This window comes from Pseudoliparis swirei, chromosome 17 (genome assembly GCF_029220125.1).
Source record: "Pseudoliparis swirei isolate HS2019 ecotype Mariana Trench chromosome 17, NWPU_hadal_v1, whole genome shotgun sequence".
Classification (NCBI taxonomy): domain Eukaryota; kingdom Metazoa; phylum Chordata; class Actinopteri; order Perciformes; family Liparidae; genus Pseudoliparis; species Pseudoliparis swirei.
The window spans coordinates 2424962-2437778 of NC_079404.1; the positions used below are offsets into that span (position 1 = coordinate 2424962).

The window sequence follows — 12817 nt, forward strand, 5'->3', positions numbered from 1 at the left end:
GGCTTTTCGTTTCCTCGTAAAAAATGTTTTTTTAAACACGGGATGAGGTGATATAGGACGCTAGTTAAAATAAATAATGTTTTTATATATATACGCATGTAGAAAATAAAATAAAAAGGAGGGATGAATGCCGTAAACACACACACACACACACTAAGTGTTCATAAATCTGCGGCGCTGATGATTGCATCACGGCGCTCTGCTGCCCGCTTTGTTTTTCCGGCGTCTCGCTGGTCGATCGTTTAGTTTTAAGGTTTCACGACGAGACGCAAGACAGATAAAAATATAGTCTTGTGAAAAAGTATAACTTGTGCTCTCTGGTTTCTACTGGACGAATCTTATCGTTATGTAATGTCTGGATGTATTGTCCTGGTGTGATGAGATACTGTGTAGAGGGACAGGTGTGCGTGTGTTAAGGTACATATGTGTGTGTGTATATATATATATAATATATACATATATATACATGTGTATATATATATATAAGAACATGTGTGTGTATATATATATACACACACACACATATATATATACACATATATATACGTATATTTATACACATATATATATACGTATGTGTATATATATATACACACATATACAAATATATATACATGTACACATATATATGTATATATATATTTGTATATATGTGTGTAAATATACATATATATATACATACACATATATATGAATATATATATATACACACATATATATATGTCCACGTGCCGCCGTTCCCCTCAGCAGGATGCCGCGTGTCGGGCTTCCTCCGGGGGAACCGGCCCGTTCATAAAATATAATCATATTCATAACATCGTTTTCATCTCACCGGGGAAGAGTTTAGTTTTTTTTGGTGTTTCTCCAAATATCGGCTATTCATCTCGGAGAATCATATTTCCTTCAGAAAAACAAATAAACACAGAAGACTTCGGTGGGAACTTGTCCAACGTCGACCAAATCTAATCCTAATCCCTAATCCCCCCCCCCCCCCTGATCCCGACAGATAAATCCAAAGGACCTCAGGCTCTTGAACCTCGACCACCGAGCGAGGCGGCCGGCGGCGCCGTTCTCCTCCCTCAGACCACGGACGCCTTTAATTTCCTATTAAAATGCCCCGGACCGACCGATGGGGGGCCGCCGTGTGTCACGGTGCACGTGGGCGTGCACATGGGCGTGCACGTGGGCGTGCACGTGCTGCCTTTACCGCCGACGCCGTGTCAGGAAGCCGGCGCGCCGCTCGATGAATATTAATGCGACGGGAACATGTGGATTGGGATTTGGGCGACGAGGGCGGGGCTTCTTCCTAATTGACCTTTTACCTGCTGCATACCTCAGAACACCAGGACCCGGGGATCGGCCGCGTGTCAGTCAACCCCCCCCCCCCCCCTCCGCCATGGCGCCTTCCTCTGGGAGGAAGAGGAGGAGAAGGCCGCCATCGCTGACTGACTGTTGCACGTGTGCGTTCTGATGGCGTCTCGTTTAAAGTCATTAAGACGTCGTCGTGTTAGTCGGTTTAATGTTTTTAAAGTTTATTTTTTTTAAAGCCTTTCTAGTTAAATAAATACATCAGCTAGTTTTGTTTTATTGATTAAAAATGAGCCACAAGTCCATTAAAAAGATACCAAGCTAAACTTCTTAAATATTAACATGTCTGCAGTTCCAAAAGTATGATGATTATGCATTTTACTTATTTATGGATTTATTTTCATATTTATATTTTCTCTTCCTCAATACTGTTTTTCCGATCCCCCCCTCCTATAAATATCTTTCAAACTAGAATAAATAAGAATAAAAGGGAATCCATCTCAATGTGTGTTTGTTTATTTGTTTGTTTGTTTATTTTTATGATAAACTTGTTGAAAACAAAACAAAACAAAATGAACAAAAAAGGGATTAAAGCCCCGATATGGGCTTCAACTAATGATCATTACCATCAGCAAATAGTGTGGTTGATAAAAAGACAAAATACAGAAAAGAATTATAAAAAACTGAAGCCAAAAAGACGTAAATATTGCTGTTTTACTTTTTTTGACGACACAAAGTCGGCGCTCAAGTTCTTCGGGTCGACCGCCTCATCGATCAACCGGGTCTAGGAATGTCGTACGTTCATTTATCAGTGTGTGTGTGTGTGTGTGTGTGTGTGTGATTGAGGAAAAACAAATATATGTGTGCCGTCACCCGGAGCTAAATGGCAGCGCGCCGTGAGGAGCGGCGCCGGGTTTATTGGTATTTACTGTTCGGCCTCATAGAAATCACATCCGACGCTCCGCCGGTCTCGATGGAAACAAACGCAGCTATAAAAAAAAGAAAATTAATAATAAAAAAAGAGAGAAGAGAAAAAAGGTTAATCTGTAGACAAATGCCATTAAATAAACAGCTTGCTTGTGCCGGGACATTAGCGGCACTTATGCGAAGTGGCAGATGATTCTATTCCCCCCCCAAAAGGCCAGTGTTTGTAATATTCTTTTGAAAAGAGCAACCGCGACTCGGCGGTCGCTGTGATTTATGAGCGTTCGGCGAGGCGCGGCGTGGCGAACGGCGCCGAGAGGAGGCGCCACCGGCGCGCTACGCTCGGTGATCGCGGTCCTCATCGTAAACCCCGCCCCCTTCACCCCTCGTGCGTTATCATGGTTTTTCATTTTGTATTTTGTATTTTTTTTGTAAACCACATGATCTCCTTTGAGTAACCTGTAGTCTGTCAATTACAGCACCGGACATTAAACCCGGGATGGGAGGTGAAGAGCCTCCGCTGAGAGTCTGGCGCCACCCAGTGGCCACTCGGGGAACATGCACCCGGGAACAAGGGAAGGAAGGAAAAGGGAGATTTAAGGCCCTGTAAAAAGTAGAACTCCGAACATAGCCACGCGTCTCTTCTACACAAGATCTATGAACGTATATATGAAGGTGACGGGATAATAATGTGACGATATTAAGTCATCAGTATGAAAAATGAAATAAAAGAACAAATGATGGACTTAAGAAGTCTTAGTGGACTAAGACCAAGACGTGTGTGTCTCCATTCCTTTGATAATCAGCCACACGTAAAGCTAAAGGGAACCCATGATTAGCTCATAAATCCTGACAACCAATGAGCAAGGCAGTCCCACGACATTGAACAAGCTGAGCTGGTTCACAAGTATCTGCTGCCACCTCCTGGCCACCTGCTGTTACTACACGTGGGGGAAATATAAGTGCAGGTCCACGCAGGGCTTACCGTGAAATGCTCCTGGCATTTGTAGTTCTCGTCAAGGTAGACGCGGGCTCTGCTGTACTCCCTCATGGCGTCGCTGGACAACAGCTCTCTGACACACACACACAAACAAACACACACACACACACACAGAAACCAGGCTACATGAACAACAACCCCTGTGATAACCTTTTGAATATAGATGGGAATAAAAGTGGATGTTTTGATTTATGTAAATTCTACTGAAGAGTCAGAGGAAATAAAAGTGTTTTTGTCAAATTACTTACATTTTAAAAGACATTAACAGTATAATAAGAATAAGGTTCAAATGTTCCCATGTTGATTACTTGCATTAACGCGATCTATTCTTGCATTACCCGTTTCCTGAAATGTTGTGTATGAATATGCAAATGAGGCTAAACTTCAAGTTCTTCAAATTAAATAAGTATTTTCTTTCCATTTATGTCATAAAGCAAAAATACCCCCAGATGTACCGGTGTGAGTGTGTTCTGCCTGTAGTGTGTGATGTGGCCAGCGGAGGGAGTAGTAACCCACCTGTGCATGTTTCTCATCTACTTATGTGCAGAGCTAACTAAGCCCAGAGGCCACCACCTCCTCCACCTCCACACTTACTTGACAAAGCTGTCCACGTGCGACATGGAGGCCTCGTAGTTCTTGCCGCCCACCTCCTGACAGTGCACCGCCAAGAAGTGAGGCTTGTGCGACTGCACCGTCTGTAAGGGGAGAGGGGGGGAAGAGGGGGAAGAGGTGGGGAGGGGCACAGGTGAAAAAGGAGGTGAAGAGGTGGAAACAACACGACGGCGAGCGAGCTCATGGCAACCAGGAGCTCGGATGGAGGGGAACGACTCCGGGCCAAAAGGACAAAGCGGCTCGCTGATGGAGGCATCGGGCATGAGGGAGTCGGCGCCTTTTCCTCCATCAACTACCCTATAACAACAACTACTGTCATCACCACGGGGGGGAGGAGAGAACAACAACAACAACAACATGAAAAAGAACATGAACAAGAAGAGGAACAAAAACAACAACAACAAGATCAACACGAAGAAGAACAACAAGAACAAAAACAATAAGAACATGAACAACAAGAGGAACAAAAACAAGAACAACACGAAGAAGAACAAAAACAACAAGAAAAACAAGAACATGAACAAGAAGAGGAACAACACGAAGAAGAACAAAAACAACAAGAAAAACAAGAACATGAACAAGAAGAGGAACAAAAACAACAAGATCAACACGAAGAAGAAGAACAACAAGAACAAGAATAAGAACAACAACAACAAGAAAAACAAGAACAAAATGCATCACGTGACCTTGTGTCGCCCCCCAAGGTGTTTGTGAGCAGAGGTGCACCAGGCTGACCTCTAATGGAAAAATCAATACCGCGGAGTGATTTACCACAGCGGGGGGGCATGAGCAACAAATGGCCCCCGGGCCCGAATGGGTGCACCCCGGTTTACTCGGGTCAGCACCTCTACCGACGCCGTGCTCCGAGGACCCGATCAACTCACAACGGGAAGAAGATCACACCCTCCAGGAGCCAGCACACTGATGTCAGGCTGGAGAAGGACGTACGTGTGTGTGTGTGTGTGTGTGTGTGTGTGTGCACGTGTGTGTGTGCACGTGCCTGCAGAAGCTCTAATCGACTGCATTCTGTTTATCTTTCCAGGCTGTGAATGCAGGACCTCCTGTTTGGCAAACAGACGGCATCCAGGCGGTGATTGCGTTACTAGAACCGCCGGTGCTATCAGCGAGAGTCCAAGCGACCCGACTTCCCTCCGGCCGCAGAGCTTCAGCCTGAGACCGGGCCGCAGTTAGAAACAGGCCCGCTGGTAACGAGACACTCTGTTGACTTGAGAGTCCGGCAGCATCGGCACACAAACTCCTGTGTCCGTGGAGGCAGGGTTTTATGACACGGACCTCTCTAAACAGCCCTCAGACGGGGACTGTTGCCATGGCAGTGCTGACAAGGGGTAGGGGTGGGGGATAGGGGGGGGGGGGTGGAGATGGAGGTATGTCCTCACTGACATCATGACCTGATTCTTAACCAAGGAGGTACATCTCCTGGTCGTGTTACTGATCTTCATCGCGGTGTTCGTCATTTTAAATGTCGATCAGAGACGATCAGAGACGTTCAGAGACTAACAGAGACGATCAGAGACGATCAGAGAAGATCAGAGACGTTCAGAGACTATCAGAGACTATCAGAGACGATCAGAGACGATCAGAGACGATCAGAGATGTTCAGAGACGTTCAGAGACTATCAGAGACGATTAGAGACGATCAGAGACATTCAGAGACATTCAGAGACTATCAGAGACTATCAGAGACGATCAGAGACGATCAGAGACGTTCAGAGACTAACAGAGACGATCAGAGACGATCAGAGACGATCAGAGACGTTCAGAGACTAACAGAGACTAACAGAGACGTTCAGAGACGATCAGAGACATTCAGAGACGTTCAGAGACTTTCAGAGACGATCAGAGACTATCAGAGACGTTCAGAGACTTTCAGAGACGTTCAGAGACGTTCAGAGACGTTCAGAGACGATCAAAGACGTTCAGAGACGTTCAGAGACTTTCAGAGACGATCAAAGACGTTCAGAGACGATCAAAGACGTTCAGAGACGTTCAGAGACGTTCAGAGACGATCAGAGACATTCAGAGACGTTCAGAGACTTTCAGAGACGATCAGAGACTATCAGAGACGTTCAGAGACTTTCAGAGACGTTCAGAGACGTTCAGAGACGATCAAAGACGTTCAGAGACGTTCAGAGACGTTCAGAGACGTTCAGAGACGATCAAAGACGTTCAGAGACGATCAAAGACGTTCAGAGACATTCAGAGACGTTCAGAGACTTTCAGAGACTTTCAGAGACGTTCAGAGACGTTCAGAGACGTTCAGAGACTTTCAGAGACGATCAAAGACGTTCAGAGACGTTCACGACATGGATCACGCGTTAAAATAAACGTAACATCTCTCTCATCGTTCCTCAAACCAAACTGTCAATGTGCTCTTGTGTGGCGGCTGCTGGAAAATAAATAAAAGAAACACCCCAAGCAGTAGAACCGGTGATTGGAACTGGAAGAGCTGAGCGATGAAGACTGGTTTTAAGTGTCGAGGCCGAGCGACGGATCGAGTTGAAGTGCCGACTGAAGTGGAAGCAGCGAGGTGGGACTGAAGTGCTGAAGGAGTTGAAGTGTCGGTCTAAGTGGAGGTGACGAATGAAATGAACTCGGAAGCGTCCGTAAAAAAAAAAAAGGTTCCCGAATGAAATTAGTGACGGATTAAACTGAAACGAGATATGAGTTGAAGTGGAGGCACTGAAGACCAATCAGAGGACATGTAGTACCCCGATGCGTCCACAACTAAAGACACACACTAACAGGACCTTCTCACTGAGGAGGGAATCACTGATGATGATGGACATTTTCACCGCGGGCCACATCAGCATCATGGCCGCCTCTTAAAGGGCCGGTGTACCTGAAGCGGTGTATAAACTACTTCCGAACATATAGTCAAATAACTCTTTGCATTTGATTATTGTTTTGTAAAGAGTAGAAATATTGTACACAAGAACATTTCTCTAATATTATAACACAAATCCATTTAATTTGTAACCTTCAAAATAAAAGCACAGGATATAAAAGGTGATCATATGTCTTTCAAGCCATCAGGGGCCGCATAAAATTACACGGTGAGCTGCATTCGGCCCGCGGGACTTGTGTTTGACACCTGTGCTCTACGTTCACTCAGTCGAAGGCTTCTGAAAACAGAAAAGACAAAAAAAATCTGGAGGTCATCCTGTTCCGTTTTTAAAATCCCAATTCAGCGAAGGTTCAGGAGACATAACCCGACTGCAGATTTGTTTGTTTTTACAACGACAAACACAACAAAAGCCCGATTGGACGACCTTCGGCTCGGTGCGTCCAGCAATAATACAAATTTAAATTAAAATCACGGGGCTGGATGTGGGGAGTTGACACAATCGCCCGGTCCGGGGAAGTTTTCCAATGCAAATGTCTCGTTGGATTACTCAATGGAGTGCGGTGCGGAGGCAAAGCGGCGCTCGTACCGCGGGTTTCCCGTTCAAAGCCGGTCCGCGGCGTGCGGCGGGGAGCAGGCAAATGGTTTGCTTTGCTTATGTGTAAATAAATGACTTTAGAGGCTCGAGGAGATCAAAGTGGCATAAACAACACCGCCGGGAAACTAAAGGGAGTTGCCCGTTTCCAGACGTTATGAGCCGCGTCGGGAAGTATGGTGAAGAGAAAATGAGTTCATAGTGAAGGGAAATAATGTGTTTATTTTGGGGGTGTACTGTCCCTTTAAGAGTTTCTGCTATTTCACTTCATTTAGTGTCAAAACCCAGAAGAGAAACGAGTCAGGGAGTCTATATTTTAACAGAGTGGGAGAAGTCAAAAATAAAACTACCATTTACCGGTACTTTGTGTTTGTGTGTGTGTGTGTGTGTGTGTGTAAGCGCCCCGCCCCTTAGGGCAAACACTGAGCGGTTGATCCCTGGAAAACGAGGAAGGTTTAAACCTCCAGAGCTCCAGACATACAGACCTCCAGACCTACAAACCTCCAGACCTCTAGACCTACAAACCTCCAGACCTCTACACCTCTAGACCTCTAGACCTACAGACCTCTAGACCTACACACCTCCAGACCTCTAGACCTACAGACCTCCAGACCTACAAACCTCCAGACCTTCAAACCTACACACCTCCAGACCTCTAGACCTCCAGACCTCTAGACCTCTAGACCTCCAGACCTCCAGACCTCCAGACCTCTAGACCTACACACCTCCAGACCTCTACACCTCCAGACCTCTACACCTCTAGACCTCTAGACCTACACACCTCCAGACCTACAAACCTCCAGACCTACACACCTCCAGACCTCTAGACCTCCAGACCTCTAGACCTCTAGACCTCTAGACCTACACACCTCCAGACCTCTAGACCTACAGACCTCCAGACCGACACACCTCCAGACCTACACACCTCTAGACCTCCAGACCTACACACCTCCAGACCTACACACCTCTAGACCTCCAGACCTACACACCTCCAGACCTCCAGACCTACACACCTCCAGACCTCTAGACCTACACACCTCTAGACCTCCAGACCTACACACCTCCAGACCTCTAGACCTACACACCTCTAGACCTCCAGACCTACACACCTCCAGACCTACAGACCTACACACCTCCAGACCTCCAGACCTCTAGACCTCCAGACCTACACACCTCCAGACCTACACACCTCCAGACCTCCAGACCTCTAGACCTCCAGACCTACACACCTCCAGACCTACACACCTCCAGACCTCCAGACCTCTAGACCTACACACCTCTAGACCTCCAGACCTACACACCTCCAGACCTCCAGACCTACACAACTCCAGACCTCCAGACCTACACACCTCCAGACCTCTACACCTCTAGACCTCCAGACCTACACACCTCCAGACCTCTAGACCTACACACCTCCAGACCTACAGACCTACAGACCTACACACCTCCAGACCTCTAGACCTACACACCTCTAGACCTCCAGACCTACACACCTCCAGACCTCCGCGAGTCGACGCTGCAGGCTTTGCAGCAGCTGCTACGAACTCTGCAGCGATTGAGGCGTGTCGTAAAAAATAAATATATAAATAAACTTAATTTCCTCGAGGAATTCCCTTAATCTGCACCCGGAGCTGCGCGAAGGAAAGAAGATGCAGGCAAGGACTCGCAGTCGCACCTTGAGGAGAGCCAGTCCAACCGCTTGTGTACTGTGTACAGTACACAGCGAGTACTGCCCAGTACACAGTAAGTACAGTACTGTACACAGTGAGTACACAGTGAGTGTACTGTGCAGACGTCGTAGTTTTGAGGGTTGTTCCCGGCATCGTTCGGGAGTCTGTCGCCTCTTTCCGTGACGTCAGCGCCGCTGGCACGAGGCCAGAGGTCTGCCTTGTTCACACAGATTCTCACTGCACACACACACACACACACACAAGCGCGCACGCACGCACACACACACCCTGCTGCAGAATGCAAACAGAATTCCTCTACAGCCGTAACCACGACACCCACCCCCCCCCCCACACACACACACACACACACATACGCTCTACGCTTACAATATCCTATAACCTCAGTTCCTAACACACGACGAAACGTAATTACATGTGTGTGCGAGTGTGTGTGTGTGTGTGTGTGTTCAGGGTGAGTCTTTTCTCAAGCGCTGCCACGTTCGACTGGTGAGGTGACATTGGTGGACTGACATGTTAATTCCTATTAATTAAGGAAATTAAAGCTATAAAACAATATACATACTTTTGTGCAGACTGCTCCAATATGCGCTTTAATTAGAAACGCCCTGCAGACTGAAGCTACCACTTTTACACGGTTATCGCAGCATCAGAGCGTCGGTGTCGTCGCTTTAAGAGCAGCAGCTTTGAGCTTTAGGAGTCGTGGTGAGTCAGCGGTTCATGTGCCGATGAAGAGATACCAAACGCAACGAGCTGCAGCTTTTTGCCGTTGATTATGAAAAACTGGAGTTGCTTAAGAAATGCATAGGAGTATATTTTTAAAAAAGCAAATGCATCACGGTTTACAACTCGATGCGGCGGCTACAGGAAGCACATGCCTTCACTCGACTTAATCTACTTCAAAAGGAAAGATCACATGCACGAGCCTCGAGGTCCGTGTTCACCGGCCCGTGGCGATGCTCGAAGCTTTAGAAACACGTGCCGGGCCAAAACTACATCCACTGGGCTCCTAAACGGTGATGTATGATTAGATTGCAACTAAATGTGTTTTCTGCATTTAACCCGTCCTTAGTCATGAAGGAGCAGTGGGCTGCAGTGAAGCAGCCGGGGAGCAACCGGGGGTTCAGTGCCTTGCTCATGGACACTTCCACTTGCAACTAATGGGGAGAGCGGGGATCGAGCCGACGACCTCGGGGTTGCAGGTCGACCCCCTTACCCCACTGAGCTACAGCCGGCCCCATTATTACATATGCTGCAGTGGTAACAGCTGTGGTGTGTGTGTGTGTGTGGATACATATATATATATTAGGGCTGTCAGCGTTAACGCGTTAATCTATACGATTAATTTGGCCGCGTTAACGCACTAAAATATTTTAACGCAATTAACGCAACTTTGTTTACTTCCGGTGTTCGTTGAAGTTTTTACACTCTGAGTGTCAAACCGCGGCAGTACGGTTTAACACCGTTTCCGTTATTAAAAAAAATATTTCTCCGCGAAAATAAGGAGCATAAATCAGTTTAAACTCGTGGTTGAATCAGTCGGGTTTCCTCCTGCTCCTCCTTCCTCCCGTCTCCCCCTCTGATACACAGAGGAACGAAGGGGCGACGTGTCGGGTGACGCGGCGCGGAAAGAACTCGTCACACGAAACCTTCACCGTGATTGGTCAATCCGTTTGTGTCAACATTTTGCGAAAAAAACAACCAATGAACACTCAGTAAATCACAAAGGACCTCCCACCTCACAGGTGAAGCTCATTAGCAGCCTGTCAGTCAGAGAGCAGAGAACACGGCACGAGGACAACTGAGCCTCATTGAATAGAGCTGAGATTGTTCTGGAATGTTTGATGTAGAACACGTGGGTATGTGTCATATGCAAACGCCTTTAAAAGGTGAATTTACATTTTTTGTAAAATGGAGAACATGCCCCCAGCCTCCAGAGGGTGAACGTGACATATGTGAATGTCAGTCAGTTATCAAGGCCTCTGGTTCTGCTGCTGTTCAATGTTAAAGATGACAGGACCAATGGGGTCTCAATATACTTCTTTTTTTTACTAATCTGGATGTTTCACTGAAGAAACAATTTATCATCCACAATATTAAATACCTCGCTGGCACTTTATAGGTAGGAGCCTCTTTGAAAGCACAGCTCTGTGGGAAGTTTTGTCTTTAAAAAGAAGAAAAAAAAACCTTTTAATCGCGATTAATGAATTTCAAAATGTGCGATTAATTAGTTAATTTTTTTTAATCGATTGACAGCCCTAATATATATATATATATATATATTCACAGTAAGCCTTCCCTAAAGCTTCCCCTGCTTTATGGTCTTATGGTCTGTGTGACTCTAAATGACCATAAAGTATAAATGATGACATCATGCTGTATAGAAGAAGACTTGAAACTAGAGACTGAGACATAAACTCATGTTTACAATGTTTACTGAGGGAATTAATCAAGAGAAGTAGAGTCACTATATAGACTTCTATACAACCAGTCGCCCCCTGGTGGTCAGGAAAGAGAATGCAGCTTTACCACATGAAGCATAGACTTCTATACAACCAGAGGAGTCGCCCCCTGGTGGTCAGGAGAGACTTTGACCAATAAGAGGGAGGAGTTTGGCGCGCTGACTGTCGTGTATGTGAACGTGAGGTGGTGCAACCACAATGATCTGCAGCTTCTTTTCGACAAGGACGTTTTAAATCATTTTAAAAAGTAGGAGATTCACATTTCGGCCGCTGTGGACGGGCTGCGTGGAGGATGCCAACATGCATCTCGTTGGAGTGACGTCATCATGTGCGTCACTTACCTGGTAAAACTCCCTCAGCCATGTCTTCTGTAGATTGTCAGGCTGAAAGAAAAAGAAGAAGAAAAGGCGAGATTTTAGTCACACAGTATTCCAGATTTTTTGTTGTTGCTGGCATCGTTGAGGTCTCACTTTCATGAAATATAAAAGATGTATCTGGAAGTATTGGAGGATATATAGACACACACATTTGCATATCCATCTAATATTTATACAACCCCGTCAGCTGCTCTGACAGGAAGTCACTCGAATCGCTCCCCCGGGTTCACGAATCGAGCACTCCTCCATCTTTCCCTCATCTTTCTTTTACTCCGTGTTCGTGATTCCGTCGCTCTCCCTCCTCCACTTTAAAAAAAAGGAAAGCCCTGAGAGACTCTTATTTCATTGCAGTGGAAACGGAGACGGGGCATTCTACCATTTAAGGAGAGATCTCCCCCGATGTCGATAACGAGGTCTGATGGACGGCTCCGTGCACAGGAGGGATGCTACCGCCCCCCCGACGTCAGACAGAAGTAGGTGCCGTATCCTTAAAATTGAATAACCATTTTTTTTTTAAAGCCCCATACCTTCACATCGCCTAACTTTCACTTCATTGCACACGGGATTGACTTGTCCTCGAGTCTTGGAAGTTTCCAGCTGAGCTTACAATCAATCTGGAATTTACGTCCTCAGAGGAGCAGCGAAGGCGAGGTGGCCGTTTCATTGCCGCACTGGAATGCATTAAAAGGCTAAGCTAAGTGACCACCTGGTGGTTGAATTGAGGAACAGCACTGTTCCGGTAAAGCCGACCAGGTCTGTTTATTCACCGTTACGATCTTTAAATGAAACAAAAAGCGGCACGTTCAGCGTACAGTCGGTAGCATAGAAAATGTTCCCGGCTAGTCAACGACGTGCTAACGTTCTCTGCTGATGGTAAGGAGCGTCGCCATGACAACGTGTAACCACGAATTCAGCCTCGAATGAAGTCGATCTGAAGCTCCATGAGAATCTGGGAGTTCCCCCGTCAGGCTGATGCTACGCTAGGATT

At 46.4% G+C, this 12817-nt stretch overlaps 1 protein-coding gene across 2 annotated transcripts in view; it reads right to left on the reverse strand.

Moving 5' to 3' along the window:
• Nucleotides 1-12817, reverse strand: part of LOC130207478 (inositol polyphosphate-5-phosphatase A-like) — a 141569-nt gene that overhangs the window by 96787 nt on the left and 31965 nt on the right. For both annotated transcript variants that reach the window (XM_056436113.1, XM_056436114.1), the window contains exons 2-4: nucleotides 11794-11835; nucleotides 3827-3927; nucleotides 3218-3305 (exon numbers count right to left, since the gene is read on the reverse strand). In XM_056436113.1, coding sequence (XP_056292088.1) covers nucleotides 3218-3305; nucleotides 3827-3927; nucleotides 11794-11835 — 231 coding nt within the window. The remainder of the gene's footprint in view (nucleotides 1-3217; nucleotides 3306-3826; nucleotides 3928-11793; nucleotides 11836-12817) is intronic.